A 17758-nucleotide genomic window follows, 5' to 3' on the forward strand; every position below is an offset into this window, starting at 1 on the left:
TTTTTTTTTTTTTTCCTCTTTTCTCTCCAAAAAACATGGCTGAAGCTGGGACGGGCTTTTTGGAACAGCTCAAGTCTTGCATCGTCTGGTCCTGGACTTATCTCTGGACGCTGTGGTTCTTCATCATGCTCTTCCTCGTCTACATCTTAAGGGTGCCGCTGAAGATCAATGACAATTTAACCACAGGTAGGCTGTGATCCTGTGATCCTCTGCCCCCCTGCCTGCCCGGCGCTGCCCGTGGGGGAGCGCCCAGCGCCGCCCCCTCGGGTACTGGAGCCCTGGCTGAAGCCGTTCGTACTGCTCATATTGTACTCAAGCATTCTTATTAGCCAGGATTAAAACTTCGGTTGTGTTTCTGATAAATATTAGATCTCAACTACTTTTGCTGAATGGTAATAAACAATGAGTGTAAGTTCGCTGGAAGATTATCGCTGTTGCAATGGACTTTGCTTTGGGTGCTCAGGCTCGCTAAGGTTGTGTGCCGCTGCTGTACTGAATCAGCAGTAACTTACGTACTGTTAGCCGGTCTGGATTGGGCAGTTATGGCTTTATCTTGGAATTGCTTATTTTTCCTACCCATCTACTTTGATAATTTAATTTCTGCCCCCCCCCCCCCCCCCCCAAACCCTCCCACGCCCCTGTTGGACAAGACAAATAGACAAATTAGTTTGGGGCAGATGACATGTAACCCATGTGGCATCCCTGCTGTTGGGAACTCGAACATTATCTGAGCATTTTTCACCCATCCCTCTGGCCTGTTCTCATTTGATAAGCCTCTGGCAATTCCAGCATCAAAGAAGAATTTAAAGGAAAATAAGATTCAGCATAAGGCAGCTTTCACTTTAAGCATAAAGGCAATTATGAATTGAGTTTATAAATTATAAACTTCAAATGCAATTTTGGTCAAATTTTCACAATATGTCTTTGGACAATATCCTGTTTCTTTTGACATTGCCACACACTGATTAGAACAGGAAGGAATTCTTGTTGCTTGATTCTTAATAGTTTATGTAATGCGTACGTCCCAGGTAAACACTGCAGGCCATGCTTGTCAAGCAGAAATGTCAGAATGCTTCATATTATAATTTTCGCTATTGCAGAAAATCACAGGCATCCATCTGAGACCTAATCAACCCCCTCTGATTCCTTCCTGAGTTTGAACGAACTAATTCTTGATGCACTTTCTCATTTTAAATGTTACTCCAGCTGAGTCATCTTGGGGTTTACAGAAATGTCTCAAAATGCAAGTAAAATGACAGTGTGAAATCTTTGAGGAGTTTTAAAAGGCTGAAGAAAGTCCCAAAGTGCCTGATAAAAATGGGTTACTGGGGAGAAAGACAGGCACAGTACGGTCTTTATGCATCATCTGTTCCTAAATAGAATTTATTTAAAAATTACTACTGGTAATAACATTATCATTTTTTGTTTTATTTAGTTTTTCAAAGTTTTTGTGAATTAATTAAAACAGATTTAATTTATTGTGGATCATCTTACCCCTCTAGTCCCCCAGCTGATTACAATTTCTACTGCCATTGTTTAAGGTTGATCATGAAGTACCACAGCAACTGATGATGTGACACTAATCACATGTATTTCAGTGATGTGAAAATAAATGTGTAAATGTTGCTACTAAAACTTCTATGTGGCATAAAGAAATAGGAGGGTGGTTTAAAAAATGACTGGGTATTTTCCCAGAACAGGCTGGATCTGTTAGTGAGTTGAGGTCAAACAAACTGGTTTTCAGTACCACCAGAGGCAGGCTTAGGCAGCCAGTTAAAAAAACTCAGTTCCACAGGTATGGTTTGTACTTCATGAAGTAGTGATTTAGAAAGGATTTTGATCAAACACCTTAAACAGAGCCCACAGTGGGCTGCTGTGATATGAAGGACAGGGAGGGCACCTGCTGCAAGGACCTGGTGCTTGCTGCTGCTCTATGATTTTGTTTTCCCATGCCTGGTGTTAGTATTTCTAAAAGGAAGTGGAAAAGCTGGAGAAGATAGTGGAAAAATGATTCCAGGGCTGGAGAGAAGCATCAGAATAAGATTACAGTAAGGCGGTATTGTCATGGAGAGAGAGAAAGAAATGGCCTTTTAATAATGAAAAGAAGTACAAGAATTGATGACTTGAAGGAGAGGACAAACTCAATTTTGTCATAATCAGGCGTTAATTTGTAGCAAACTTGAATCAGCTGATAAAGGAGCCTTTGGGATTTGCATGTCTGAAAGTCTTTAAATCCAGTGGTGAAATAGGAATCACAAGCGTTCATGCAGCCTTAAATTGCTTTTTGGCAAGGACAGGGCAGCAAGCTGTGCACCACTGGCAGTCAGAGTCACTGCAGATGGTTTCACCAAATAGAAGGGTGGTTGGTCACTTGTATCAGAAAGTCTGAGTAGGAAGTGTGGGGTCTTTTCCCTCTTTCAGTGTTGTACAGATGTGCACACCCGAGCACTAGTACATGTTGGCCATCCCGTGTGTTTCAATGAGCTCCCAGGCTTGAAGGTCCTCAGTTTGGCCAAGCATAATTTCAGTGTCCTCAGTGGAGTACATTACTGGGAAATCTAGTCTGTCATATAAAAATATTAATGGTAAGTCTGATTGTAGTGTTTCATGTGGTTTGTTTTTGGTTTGGATTTTTGTTTGTTTTTTAAAAATTTTTTTAAAGTTTGATGTCCAGATCAAATAATAAAAATATGAATAGGAGAATTTGAGCTATTGTACCATACCATTAGCCAGGAAGCAAGAGAGGACATTTAATATGCCAGGCTGGAATATTAAATACAGAATAAGCAGTTGAGGAAGTGGATGTTATTATCTTATTCCAAAATAATTAAACATGCCTATTTTATATAACATGCTGTATTTTCTTCCCATGTTGGCACTTGCACGGCTTCTGAATGCCACACTAATCTGCACTAAGACACACCTCTTCTAAAAATGTGCTTGTATTTCCTGACATAAGAATTTGGATTTCTAGTCAAATCCTAAGAAGGGAAGAGGCACTGAAGTTAAAATGTTTCTAATGATTTTATTTATCCTTTCAAAGTGCAACAGAAAGACAGATTTAATGACCAGAGCATTAAGTGCGACTGGCTTGTGACAAAGCAGACAGGAGGAAACCTCTGCCTTGCCGAGGGTAGAGAAATCACATAAAGTGATTTTCTAAAAGTGTGAAAAATAAATACATGGGTATGAGCTTTGGGCTGATTCTGGCTCTGTTGGTGTCTGTGGAGTATTTTTATTATTCAGCTGTGCTGGAGCAAGGCCCGGTGGTGTTACCAGCTGAGCTGCTAGAGAAGGGAGCATTACAAGCCTGCAGAATAGAAGGAAACAAGTAAAGTTGTCCTGCCAGGCCCCTGAGGTCAGCAGGCCCAGGGTAACCACGGCTGGAAGAGCAAGACTCCATCACCTTGTGGTGGCTAGGACAGAGTTGTTACCTGAGAAACATGGTATATTTTTTCATTATTAATTTTAAAAAACTGTTATTATTCGTACTGAAATAAATAGCTAAAGTTGTAATTAATGTGGTATTTGTGATCAGGTAATAGACTTCTTAAAGCCAGTACCTGAAACAGTGTGCATGGTGCTGGCCATTTGGAGAGGAAAGAGGCTGGTGTGGAGCAGGGCTGGCAGCACTGGCCATCAATAGGTCCCCACTCACCCTGTGGTTTGTGTGGCCAGGGGGTGAAGTGAACATCTTAAAAGTCCTGTAAATTTATGATAACAACACTTTCTCTTTGTCCAAGAATCCCTCAGAAAACACAAAATGGAGAGTTTTTTTTAGTCAGCCTGGCCCACCTCAGATGTGTTCACCAATGTGTGCATTGCAATGACTTCAGGAAACAAAGCACTTGGAAAAGACCCATCTTATGAAACTACCTTGTGTTAAGCCATGCAGGAAAGCTGAGGGTGATTTCATTGGCAGAAGTACTGCAGGAGATGGAGAGATGGAGCCTGCCTCTCAGGTTTGGGCTATGCTGCCTTAGGGTGGTGGCTGCTGTCAGCCAAGCTCATCTCATCTTTCCTTTCTGCGCTTCCTGACTCTGCAGATCTATACCGCACATTGGTGCAATGTGCCCCAATAAGCTGCAGTGTGAGAAAAAAGTAACTTTTCATTCCCATGGTGTCAGATTCAAGTAGAAGCAGAAAACATTTGCCTGTTATTAAAGTTTAACTAATTTCCCTTTTCCCCCGCTGCTGATAATTTGGCTGTGTGGAGCTGTGCGTGCGCAAGCTGCAGTAACAAACCACCCTTAGGACAGAAGGGTTTTTTGGGGACTGGACACCTGGGAGTGTGTCTTCCCTGGGCTGGGGGCACAGCTGCAGGGGCTGGGGCTGCCTGCTCTGCCTCTGAAGCCACCGCCTGTCGCTGTGTTTGCTGTGATAGCATCTTGACAGCCGATCAGGAGGTATTGTTCCCCTTCATAAATTTAAGCTAGTGCAGTTAACCATGAGGGCTGGAAAACATTAACCTGACAAAGGCCAGGGAGTTTCAAACAGTTTGAAAACCAGTGAACAGATTCTTTCTTTTAAGAAGAACTGAAACAGTTCGTTTTAGTTCTGCAGACTTGCTGGTGGTTGTTTGGTCTTTCTTCAAAGCAATCTGCCCATCGTTGTGCTTGGTTTCCCTGTAAGCATCTGCTGTGTGAGCTACAGGAGTGTGGTGGTGGGCGAGTCAACAGAAAACCTGGACCAAAACTCTCATGCCACCAAACGAGATGGAAGAATTCTTAACTTCCTGCAAGTGCCATGTCGATTTGTTTGGGGAATTTTTAAGAACTTGACTGTTGAAAGTGAAATTTCAAACGCATGACCACTTCTGTCAAAGTCAGCATCAGTCCTGCATATGAAATTCACAGAATCAGTTACAGATAGATAGTTTGCTCACTGACCCAAAATCACTTGCATTAATTTTTGCATTTCTTAGAATGTAAATTAAATATTTACTACATACTGATCTTATTTTCTACTTAGTGGAATTAAAGTAAACAGTGTTTTCTGAACTGTTAACCCCTCTCTTGAGTTATATCACTTACAGCACCACAAAGCATTTGTAGTTGCTGCTGAGCCTCCATTCAGGGTTTGGATATTAGAGGTTTTTTTCAGTCTGCCTTTTTGGGTTTTGCAAAAATCAGTTTTTACTGCTGTAGGCTAATATTCAGGAGGTTATTATAAAACAGGTTTTAACTGTTTAAAGCATGTTTATTTCATCATGGTACACTGTGAAACTCTCCCTTTAATGTTTTATGGAAGAGATTATGATGTGCTTCAAAGTAGTATGTTACTTTTAACAGAAAGTAGACAAATCTTAGTAGGTTAAACTGGGGATTCTTGGGGGAAAAGCCATATCAAAACTTGCTGGATCAATGCCCAGTGGATGCAGTATACTTGATACTTGTTTTCTACAAATTTTGACATTTTTCACCAGCTTGATTTTTTGGTTGAGCTAAATTTTTCAGTCAGCATCAGATGCTGGGAATGGAGCAAAGTTTGTAGGAAATGCAAGGTTTTTAGAAAATACTCTTTTAAGAAATTGACTTTCTTACTGCAAAAGCTCTAGAAGATTTGCAGTCAGTGTTTCAGGGGAAATATGTAAGCCAGAGCCTTCAGAATAATTTTTGATAACATCTTGAGTGAGCTTACTGTAACACTGACTGATATACAACCATGGAGCTGTACTGCCAGCTTCTAACTGAAGTCTGATGTCCTCTGTGTGCTGATGAAAATCTGTGGAAAGGCTCCTAAAACTGCATATGTGTACTGGGATTTTCCCAAAGCATCCACTGAGTGCCTGGACAAATTCAGCCCAAAAGAGCATAAGCCCCGCATTTTGCACAGGGGTCACAGGTCATAATTATCTGAGTGGCTGTGAAAATACCACCATTCTAAATTAAAGAAAGAACTTAAAATATTTATTTTTGGTGGTTATTTTGCAAAGCAAGTGCAAAAATCCAGATCATAAATTTGCATTTGTGAAAGACAAAATAAGTGCTAACTGGTGTCAATGCCTCAAGGACTGAAAAGAGAGAAAAGTACATAAATCTGTGCCAAAGCTGTAGATTAAATGAAAGATAGAAGGTCATGATGCCTGCCTGAGAGCAGCACCTGGCAGGAATTAGGAAGATGATGTTTTATAAAACAGGGATTTTGGAGGGAATGACCTGCCTGTGTTTTAAAATGGATTCTCTGAAAAGAGCTATGGAGAGTCTAGCAAAACCACACTGTTAGCCTAGAGAAGCTCCAGCTGTTTATCTAATCACAGAGAAACTACTTGACAATAGTTAAGGAGGTGTAAGAGCTTTAATCTAGTTGACAAACATATAGTGAGCTTCCTAAATATCTGGAGGTAAAATTCATGTTAACTTGTCAGAATTGGGGCCCAAATCATCAGTGGTCTGAAGAAGCAGCTTGGCTGTGAGACATGCTGTGTGCAGTGCCCTTGCTGTAATAGAGAGGTGGTTGCTTATGCTGTAAACTCTGTGGTGGGAGGAAAGTAGCAGGTACTAAAGTAGCCTTTAATATAAGAGGACAGATCTTAAAAAAGGGGTGGCTGCAAACTGAACCCAGAGGAATGGGCATGAGAAGTGTTTTTTATAAGAGATTTTTGAAGATGTGTTTTTGGACCCAGCTGATATGGCAAGGGATATTATGCCTGTCCATCTTTAGCTCTTGTAGTACTAAGACCCTTAGGGTAATGAGGATTGCCAGACTCTTCAGTGGGGAATCTGGGAGTGAAATCTAACGGCCCACAGTAAACAGGAAAGCTGAGTAGTTAAAACACTTATCATGCTGAGGTTTAGAAACCCCCACACCCAGCTAAAAACACTTGCTGATGGTGTGCAGGTATGTTGTGCACAGAGGCTCTGATAGTCCCAGATGTGGCAGGACTTTTGTGCCTATGCCAGAGTAGTCCCTGCCAAGTCCAAGGTTTCTGTGTGTTGTTCAGTCAGCTGGCAAGCTCTGTGCTTAAGGGGGAGTTATTTGTCTTGTTGGCAAGTGGTAAAGCAAATAAAACCACTTAAGTGGTAACTTAGGTTGGAGGGCCAAAGCAGTTTCTTCTGGATTGAAGGAATGAACATTGCTGTCAGAAGTTAATGAAGTCTTCTGTGTGGCTGCCACAAGAAGTCAGGATTCACCCTTTTTTATCCAAGATTAGTTATTTAGGAAGGTATTTTATAATTAACAAAATCAGGCCCTGCTCTAGATACATGTCAAAATGTTGAATACAACTGAGAGTTCTGTTGAACTGTACAGGGAGAACTAAGGCATAGGGAAATGAGACCTTGATGCTGCAAACCTTCAGTGATTCAGTTTGTTCCACAAGCACAGGCCCAGGGCTTTACTGCACTGGTAATTAATATGCATGAATTCTCAAAGACTCGGGCCTAAGTTTTTTGCTAAGGTACTGCAGAGAGCCTGTAGCAATATGGGGGATAGAGTCCCCAGTCGTTTCTGCCCAAAGGTAGTTCTTCCTCTTGTAGTTTGATGATCACACCTAAGTTTTGCTTTTTTTAACCAGAGCTGTTTCAGGAATGTACTTAGGGCTTCTGTCATAGAATTCAGGCCTATCCTGGCCCTGTGGACAGACTATGAGGTGTTTGTGGCATGTTACTCCTCTGTTGGCTGTTAAAGGGGGTGGCTGAAGGCTCCTTCCACCTGTTTTTAAATTAGCTCTTTGTGCACTGAAGGCATCTATTGAAAGATTGTGTTATAAACTCCAGCTTGTCCTCATGTCTATGAAGTGTCATGTGGACCAGTGATGCAGTGTAAATACTAATGAGTTAAAGTTGCTTTGTGAAATCCCAGCACAGGCTAATTGGAATTGTTTTGTGTGTGTCTTAGTTGGGCACTGCAGAAGGGCAACCAGTTTAACACCAAGAACGCTAAGCTTAAGCAACAATGATGCATTTAAAGACAACAGTTAATGTCACGCTTTCAGCAGACAGAACAAACAAGTTGTAACTGTTAAGCCTGAGGAAAGGGCCTAAATTCAAAGTCCAAATCAAACTTCGCCAGCTGGTGAGAGAAGACAAAGATTTTATTATTGTGGAGTCTAAACTGGAGATTTGTCACTGCGGTAGACGCATTGCTTAAGCCATTAAGTGCACTTAAATATACCAATTAGAAGGATGAAAGCTATAGGGCAAAAATGAAATGCAGTCATCTTTAAGATTCCTATTCTGTGTAGTGTGCCAACTGCAACCATGAGAACTAATTTCCAGCTCACTTTCTACAAATAAACTTGGCTTATTAAATGTCAGGAATGTTAGGTTGAAATGCAGGATCTTGTGTGCAGCAGCAAGACACTCAGAGATCAAATTTAAAGCACAAGAAATGTTGTTATCATCATCGTCATCTTATTTTGTAAGGCAGCCATTTATTTCTCAAGAAAATATGCCTGTAACCTGAGAGTGTCATAGATGTTGAACTTCACATAACTAAATGTTTTCATGACATGTCCTGTATGTTTATGCTGAGGGCTGAAAATTGTTTACGGCGTGGCTTGGTCTGAAGCAAGGTTATATGATCCACTAATGCACTTAATCTTCCATGTGAAATTTCTTTTGCTATTTTTAATACTGAAGTTAACTTGATAGCAGTGTACCCATCTGGTATGTTTTACACAAATCTCAGCTTAGAGTCCCAGGCTAGTCATTTCCTCAGTTTTCAGAGAGAAGGTTAAACCAGAGCCTGTCAGAGACGGCTTGCAGCTGGCCCTCTGCACCCTGTGCAGGGGACAAGGGGACACAGAGTCCCAGGGTGAGGCTCAAGATACTTCTTGAGAAGAAGCCAACTTTGTGCAGCAGCAGGATGCTGCAGCTGAGCTGATGAGCCCTCTCTGTGAAGAGAAGGACATGAGGAGGTCCTGTGCAGGGCTGCACTGATGCACAATTACTGATCTTAGAAGTCAGAAGTGTCTTCTCTGTAGTGCTTGACTTGATGGATTTATCTGCCTGCTCAGAGTCAGCTCCTGTGCTGTTTTAAAAGTGCCTTCTGGTCCCTGTGTCTGACTGTCCTTCTCATTGGGTCACAGGACAAAGGATTGGTTCAAGCACAAGTGAATTGCTTTAGCAGTTAATATCCTTCTACATATTCCCAGAAATTCTTGTCGAGAGTTTACTGCTTAGAAGTGCTGATGACAGCTGTGTTAGCAGTCACCCCAAAAGCCACATAGTCTTGTGGGGAACCCAAGTCCTAAGGAGCTCTGATTTGCTCCAGGGTTTCCTCAGGTGTCCAAGCTGCAGGGTTTCCTCAGACCTGGCCAGGAGGGTTTGGCCTGGGTTATGGCTGAGAGTGTTTTGTCAGCAACTCTGCAGAAGGTGGAGTTTCCACCCCTGATGCTCTCCTGTGAGGTGTATGTAGGGTCTGTGCTCTGTGCCACTGGAGAGGTGTACAGGCCTCTCTGGGTCCTGACTCCAGCACTCAATCATATTTTATTTATCTTTCCATAAACTGCTGCACTGAAAGACTTTTTTTCCAGAACTTGATAATTCTTATGGATAGAAGCTTTGCTCTCACTCTGACTTAGATGTATTTGTGGCTGGCTTGCACATGTTTGTGCTCGTGACAGCTCTCTCCTTTACCTGCAGAAACAGCAGCAGCACCATGAAGATTGGTTTCAAGTGCACTCATGTGGGGTTTTTCCTGCCTGTCCATCCATAAGATAGAGTCACTTGGGTTGTCCTCATTGGTTGTCCATCCACATGCTGGACGTCCTTGATTTTGCTGGTAGTACTTTGTTCTTTCAGTTTTCTGGTTTTGTACATTCTCCATCATATGCCAAGGTAAGGCTTCACTGTCTTATATAGTGTAATTAATCCTTCTCACCTTACAGTGAAAATGGTTTTCCTTGCTGGTTCCTTGCCTTTTGCCCTGTTAACTTTGATATGGTGTCCTGGCAGCTCATGCTAGGTACCTTCTGCACCTCCTGGTTTTGGTAATGAAAATTCTCTGTAAGGCTCAGTTGGCAGCTCCATGTGCTCTCCACACCGTCCAGACTGGCTGCAGGTTTCTCCATCTCCTGTTTTAACTAGCTCTCTGCAGCACTGTCAGTACTTGACTGAAATCCAGACAGTTAAGAGCTACACATTTTTCTTGGTAAGAGAACTGAATATTTTCAGTAAAGGGGCACATCTGATTGGTCTGGCATGATTTATTTATTTTGTGTTTCATCCTATTTTTTCGTGTACGTCAACTGCTTAATTTATTGTTGTCCTAAAAATTCTCAGTAGCTTTGGTCTGCATTTTAAAAACAGAAATATGAAGTACTCTGGCATAATTTGGGAGATTTGAACAGTTTATTAAAACTGTCTCAATATGGGGCTTGCTTTTACAAATGTAACTTCCTTCAGCAAGTTTCTTTCTGTGCATTCTCTTAATCTTACACTCAACCATGTCTTGAACATGTTAAGTCCTTTGAATTATATCTCACTTTCTCAGGTCGCAGTGTCTCTTTTATTGCTCTTCAATTACATTTTTCCCCCCACATTCAGCAGTTTTGTTCCTATTCAAAAATGTAATAAATATTCACTTTGGAAACTACCATATCCTGCTTTTTACCTTGCTGTGTCCTTACTTATTTTGTTGAAATAGTCTTGGTTTGTTGGATTTGGTTTTTGATCTATTACATAGATCTTAAGTGATGACTTAGTCTGACTTTTTCAGATATAGTTTTATTTCTCTACCTTTTGTCCTCACCAAAGCAGAGGGAAATCTTTGAACGCCCCAGGTCTTGCAGGTGTTACTTGTACAGGGCTGATATTGCTTTATTTGAAGGCCTTAGCTGATAGATTGATATAAGTTAGAAATTGAAATTAACTTTCCGTTATTGTTCTGTGAAAGTCTGTGTTGCAATTCTGGTCTCCTTGAAGCAGTTGGTAAAGCTCCTACTGAGTTAAGGAAATGATAATGTTGCCCCAAGAGTTTTTTTTTATACATTAGTCTCAATAGAAGAGGTTATAGAGCATGAATGACTCTTATACACCTCCCAGCAATCTGACATAAGTTTGCACATTTGCTGCCTTCCTGGATTTGAAACATGACAGGTATCAAAACACTGAGAACTGATGACAGTGCTGGTTAAATAAAGGCATTTAGCAGGAAAAGAAGTTGACCTGTCTAAACCTAATCTGCAAAGTTTCTTAGCTGCTTTTATGTTTAAAACTTTTTAATCAGTTCTCTTGCCACACATTTTTATAACTCGTGAAGTTGTAATATAAATTTTCAGTTTTACAAGGTATCGTAGGCTTTCTGACAGTGTGATGAATTTTGCATGACATAAGCCAAACCCAGTAATTAATAAATCACTCACTGAAAACTCTGGGTGCTTCAAGTACTATTCTATCTTCTGTAAGTCAGGTAGGTCTAAAAATCCCAATTTTTCTTCAGGCCACATTCAAATTGGTAATGACTGATTATGGAACAATACTGTTATTGGGTGATTGTTTTTATTTTTGTTTCTGAGCAAGATATACAGTAATAGATAAAATATTTTATATGATATATACAAAATATATTGATATATATTTCATTATCTGTTATATTTATGTTAGTAATGTATATGTAATTAAATACAGTGCTGTCCCCCTTGTGTTTGAGGCTACACCTTTATCATTTGGGGTACAGAGTCAGTGATGGGCGGGACTCATTGGCATTGTTTGCTGCTTTCCTTAGGTGAGCCAGTAATACAGGCCTGAAATAAATACCCTACAATATCCTCCTTACAAATCTGTTCTTCCCTAGGTGCAGTGAAGTTGCCAGATGGCAGCAGTGTGTGGTTCTGGGTGCTGCCATGCTCCTGGCTGTGCTGCAGAGCTGTGGTGGCCTGTGATGTCTGTTGGTGTGAGTGAGAGCAGCACCCTCAGTTATTGTGAGGGGGCTCTGTGGCTGGAAATGCTGACCCAGCTTGATCACTGGGAGGGCAGCTCCCACCCTGGGGATCACCCAAGATCTCAGCTCTTCCACTCTGGGTTAGGACCCCTTTGCATCTTGGCAGTGGACCCCTAGAGCAGGAGTTTGTGGTTTAGTCCAGGCTGAGCACTGGAGACTTTCTTAGTCTAAAATAAACAACCAACAATCCAAAAACCAGCCACAGAGAGCCCACAGACAGCTGCTCTGGCCACAAGCTCCCTGGTATACACAGCCCTCTGTACATTGCCATCATCCTCTTTCCAGTGCACATGTGATCCTTCTGCACGGGCACAAAAATCAATAATAAACAGTAAATGAATAACAAGAAGCCTGCCAACCAAAATCTCTCTTGTTTGCATTCATGTTTGTTTTCCTTTTCTAATCTAATGTGACAGAGAAGCATTTAGGGGAAAAGGATGCTGGGAATGATGAAATTTTATAAAGCCTTTTCTCACAAATGCCTTTGTTTTAGGAGCGAGGGAGCTTGGTGGTACCCACGGTGGCCGACATTCCCTTGCAAAGCCTTGCACTGCAGGCTGGGGCCGTGAGCTCCTGGGCTTAGTCCCTCAGAAACTCTCTCCTTGTGTAAGCATCAAAAAGCCATGGTGTTGATGCAGTAGATAGGGATGTGTCTGGTGAGCTCTACAGTTCTCAGGATGTATTTTTATTTATATGCAGGAGGCAGGTTTTATCTGTCTTTGGACTTTAAGGTGAAGATAAATTCTCATTAAAAGTATCTTTTCTGTTCCAGTTTGCAAGATTAGTTTGTTTGGGATATGTATTTTTAACACATAGACTGGAGTTGTATCTGCAAGGCTGTGTTTTCAGAAGGACCTGGGATATTTAATTACCTATGCTTTAGTTAGCCATTAGTTTACTTATTAACATGTACTTATTCATGTACTCTTTATACTAAGCATAGTAATAAACCAAACAATGCTTTGCTAACTGAAAGAAAAGCATTTAATATCTGATACACAATGTATTAGGTGCATCTCTAATGGCACAGTATTCTTTTAGTCACATGCTAGTGTAATTCTGCACATCACAGCCGTTGCCTTTGCAGGAAGTTATGCTGTCAGTTTGGAGTAAAAGTTAATATTAATGAGAGATGTGAGAATACTGTAAAATAACAATAAACCTAAAATATGTGCCAGTTCAAACAAATCTGGGTATGGTGTTTGCTTTCTGTGAATGCTGTAGTTCAGCAAAACCAGCATTGGCTGACTTGGGTTCTCAGTGTTGTTGTTAAAATACAGGTCCCTCTGGTCTGATGATCGCCAACACTGTGTTGCAGTGGAGGGGAAATGTCTGAGGTTTCAGTAGTGTTCTTAATTTATAGTGAATAAAATAAATGGCATATTTACTTACAGAGACAATTAACCCTACTGTTTGGCATACTGCAGTTTTTTAAATTTAGTTGAAGGATTAATTGAATTTAAAATTGTAGTTTTGATATGCAGGATGTTTATCATGCAGAAACTAACTAGAAGCCAGTGCACTGGCATTTGAATCATGTCCATTTCCTAGGGGTTGCTGTTCAGCTGGGAACAGTGAGATCAGATTTTTGTTCTGTTCTGGTTTTTACAATATTTTTTCCCCCTTGTCTTTGGTGGTTGCCTTCAGTCCTTTCCTTAGTCCTTGAGCCAGCCCTTCACCGTGTCTTGCCTCAGCTGCTGTAAGTAGATTTTTCGTTTGACGCTCAGCAGTGTGGCAGAAGTGGAGCAGGCCTTGTGCCGTGCTCGCACTAGAGGGCATCATCCTTGTAACGACACGGCCTCAGGCCGGGCAGGCAGCGGCGGCTGGGCCTGTGGGCAATGGAGTCTGACACAAACCTGGGGGTGCCTGCGGGTCAGAGAATAGCGAAGGGCACCACGAGCAGGCTCATGCACCCGCGGCCACAGCCCCTTGCGCTGAAGGAGTGTGGGGATCCCCTCCATCTGCCACGGGGGACCCTGAGCTGTCCCTCCCTGAGCCGTCCCTCCCTGAGCTGTCCCTGCGTTGCATCGTGTCACCCGCGGAGGGGAGGTACTACCAGGGACACAGTCACATGAAATAAAGAAATAAAGTTGTAGGACCATCCTACAACTGATGTAGTTGTGAGGCAAAGTCAAGTCCCACCCTTCAGAAGTCTGCTTGGGAGGGGGTCCTGTAGATGGCTTTGACAAGGTCAGGGAAAGATGAGGTTCATGACGTGTAAATCTCAGTCGACAGAAAGCTGAAAGAACTATGATGACTGTCATAAAGCTGGATTATTTTAAGTAGGACAAAAAATGGAAAATGCAGGACTGGTTGTTGACTAAAGGTGTCTCATACTTGTTTCCCTGAAGTGACTACTACAAAATAAGCTAAACAGCAAGTTAAAACCAGTTGTGGTGCTAGGTGCTGCATTTATGTGCCCATGCTCCTGCAGACAGTGAGGACAGTTTACATGGAGGTGCTGAGGAGGTGACTAATACCAGCCTGCCTGCCTTTATTCCACCCACTGCCTCAACTGTTCAGGCCACGGTGTTTTTACAGACATTAAGTAGTTTCTGAGGCTCTGGAAAATTTGTGCTAATTGTTGTGGTGTAACGTGTGTCTGACTCTGGCTGACTTATTCTGTACAAACAGCAAAATTATCTTTATTTCCTGAAGGTTTTACTAGATAGATGTTACTAGATAGATCTCATGTCTGTCTGAGCATTTGTGCATACGTGCAGACATGGCTTTGTTGTTGGTTTTGTATATGTAGAAACAAATTCAAGGTGTACATTGTTTTTTGTGTATCCTTGCCCCCCAGTACAGCTGATCTATTCAGGAGTCTGTAACCATGGGCACTGATGAAAGTTTTTTAAAATGTCCCATTTGTTTCAATATGAATCTTACAAAAAGGAATATGCATATTGCTTATTTTAGCATTTGGAGTCTTTTATCATGATTTTTCAGGAAAGAAATCACTGCCTTCCTTTGATGCTGATGTCTGCCTTGATAAAAAAATTGTATACAAGGTTGTTCTTTTATAAATCAAATCAATGAAATACTAGTTCTGCTCATTCAGTTTATTCTTGAGCTGCTTTATCTTCTTTCTCTGGACTGCCATTGATATTTTGTGTGTACACAACATCATTATTAAATAATTTATGTGTTTAAAACCGATCAGACAGTTCAAACGGACTCTTCAACATCAGGAGCCTCTGGAAAGCACATCTCCTTCATTGGGATTTTGTCCATGAGCTTATTTGGGAAATTTCAGCTAGGTTGGTGTTTAAGTGCCTGGTCTTTGCATGGCTGTGTGTTAAATGCTAGCTCCCACCTTTATGTTGCCATCCAGACAGACCAAAGATCAATTTTAAGTGATAAAAGATGAAAAGCAGCATTGCAGGTAGGGTTTGCAGTAGGTTGCCAAGCGCTGAACGGGTCTCAAGGGTTTGTAATTCCAGCTCTCCACCTGTTCTGCACTTATTGGATTGATTTTTTGTGTGTGTGGCTTGTTGTAAATGAACCACAAGGTAAAGGGACTTCTAATGAGGCATACTAGGTACAAGCAATTGAAGTACTTAAAATTTTTCTCTGTAAAGTGTTCTCGTGAGGGCAGTCTCACATGTGACATGCTTTTATGACAGATATCCATAAATGGAATAAAACATACATTTTCTGGTGTCTTTCAAGGCAGCACCCTAACTCTAGAGAGATTTGAAAGACAAAATACAAAAAACCAAATTTGTATGATTACCAGCAACTCACATTGAATTTCAAGGGCATAGGCATAGGTGTTCTGTTCTGGCAAGTCATCTCCTATATCTCTTTTCAAGTCTTGTCTCCTCTTGCACTTAACATGGTATAAATATTTAGGAGTGCAGTGACTTTTCAAGAATAGCTGCTTAGGTAGACGAGCCCTTGGCCCTTCCTTAGCTTACTACATCTTCTAATGCTAAACAGCAATGGCTAGGTCAGAAAAATTAAAAGGAGTTTGAATGTGAAGTAGTTTGCTGTGGAAATACTTTTAATAGCCCAATTGTATTGTAACAACTGCAGCTAAGAACAAGTAAGTGAATGTGAAATACGAGCGGGGCTTGTGTACTTTTTAAATTAAAAATAATTCTTCTTATGAAAGGAACAGGCAAATGCCTGATTTATTGATGAATTTCTCAAGTATTTCTCTCTAAGTATTAGGTTTGAATAGCTAGGTTTTGGTAGCCAGAGGGCTATAGGGGTGGCTTCTTTGAGAAGCTGACAGAACATTCCCGTATGTCTAGCAGCAAATGCCAGCCAGCTCCAAGGTGGACCCACCACTCCAAGGTGGACCCAGCACTCCAGGGTGGACCCACCACTGGCCAAGGCCAAGACAGTCAGAAATGGAGGTAACACTTCTGTGGTAACAGATTTAAGAGAAAAAAAAGGCTACTGCACAAAAGTAATTGTGGCTAGAGAACAGTGGGGTGAGGATATGAGGAACAGCTCTGCAGACACCAAGGTCAGTGGAGGAGGGCGGCAGAAGCTGCCCCAGGTGCTACAGCTGAGATTTCTCTGCAGACCATGGTGCAGGCCATGGTGAAGCAGCTGTGCCCCTGCAGCCCTTGGAGATCCATGGGGATACTAAGATCCACCTGCAGCCCATGGAGGAAACCCACATTGGAGCAGGTGGATGCCTGAGAGGAGGATGTGAACCTGTGGGAAATCTGCTGGACCAGGCTCCTGGAAGGGACCTGCAGACCCGGGAGAGAGGAACCCGTGCTGCAGCAGGTTTCCAGGTTTTGTGATGTTATGGGGGACCCACACTGGAGCAGGCTGTGCCTGAAGGATTGCACCCTGGGGAAGAGTGAACCACAGTGGAGCGATGTGGGGAGGACTGTTGCCCTTGGGAGGACCCCCAGGCTGGAGCAGGGGCAGGACTCCTCTCCCTGAATGGTGGCGGAAACAACAGGTGATGAACTGACCATAACCCCCATTCCCTGTCTGCCTGTCCCACGCTGGGGAGGAGGTAGAGCTGGGAAGGAGTGAGGGGTGGGGGGAACATGTTTTTAAGGTTGGTTTTACTTCTTAGTATCCTGCTCTGATTTTGGTAGTAATTAATTCCATTAATATCCCCAAGTTGAGTCTTTTTTGTCTGTGATGGTATTTGGTGAGTGATTTCTTCCACTCCATAACTCATGAGCCCTTTCTTTTATTTTCCTGTTCTGTGGAGGGGAGTGATTTAGCAGCTTTGGTGGGTGCCTGGCATCCAGCCAGGGTCACACCAGCACCCTGTAAACCAAGGGTTCTTACGTGTTCTTGATATTTCTGAGAGTTTTGTATGTGCAACCAAGCTGCGCTCCAGAAACTGCAGAACATAGAAACCTCAGTGGTGAAGTTGCTCAGCATTTCTAGTGTTGCTTTAGGGGAGGTGTGGACAGATTGCTGTTTTTTATGGGGGTTGTGCATTTTTTTTCTTGAGAATAGGTAGTACTAGATGCAGAATCAGCAAACAATGGAAAATAACTTTCAGTGAGCAGGTGACAGTTGTGATCTGCCCCACTTCATTTCTGGTTTACTTTCTCATGTGAGTTTTTTACACACTTACAGATAGTCTTACTATAATTCCAGTTTTGAATTTTCACAGTTCTTGACTTCAGTAGCATCTTACCATACTGACTGCTGCAAGTAAATGATGTGTTTAGTGAATTCCTGTCTCGTACAGTTCTGTTTGTTCCTTATCTTATTGAATGGCTGCTTTTTTGCAATTCTGCTTCTTTATTTTACCGACACATGCAGTATCCTTTCTCTTTTAACTCTTATGTGACATAAGCAATACTGATTTTTTTTTAAATCTTATCATTTGTATTAACATGGCTACATCTCCCTCCACAGTCATGGTTTTGGATAGGTGACA

General features: G+C 41.9%; 1 protein-coding gene across 1 annotated transcript in view; it reads left to right on the plus strand.

The window, feature by feature from the left end:
• The window catches only part of ST7 (suppression of tumorigenicity 7), a 136195-nt gene continuing 118437 nt past the window's right edge, over positions 1-17758 (plus strand). The window contains exon 1 of the mRNA XM_054632015.2: positions 1-186. Coding sequence (XP_054487990.1) covers positions 36-186 — 151 coding nt within the window. The 5' untranslated portion in view covers positions 1-35. The remainder of the gene's footprint in view (positions 187-17758) is intronic.

The sequence above is a fragment of the Agelaius phoeniceus genome, chromosome 5, assembly GCF_051311805.1.
Source record: "Agelaius phoeniceus isolate bAgePho1 chromosome 5, bAgePho1.hap1, whole genome shotgun sequence".
In the NCBI taxonomy this organism is placed as follows: Eukaryota; Metazoa; Chordata; class Aves; order Passeriformes; family Icteridae; genus Agelaius; species Agelaius phoeniceus.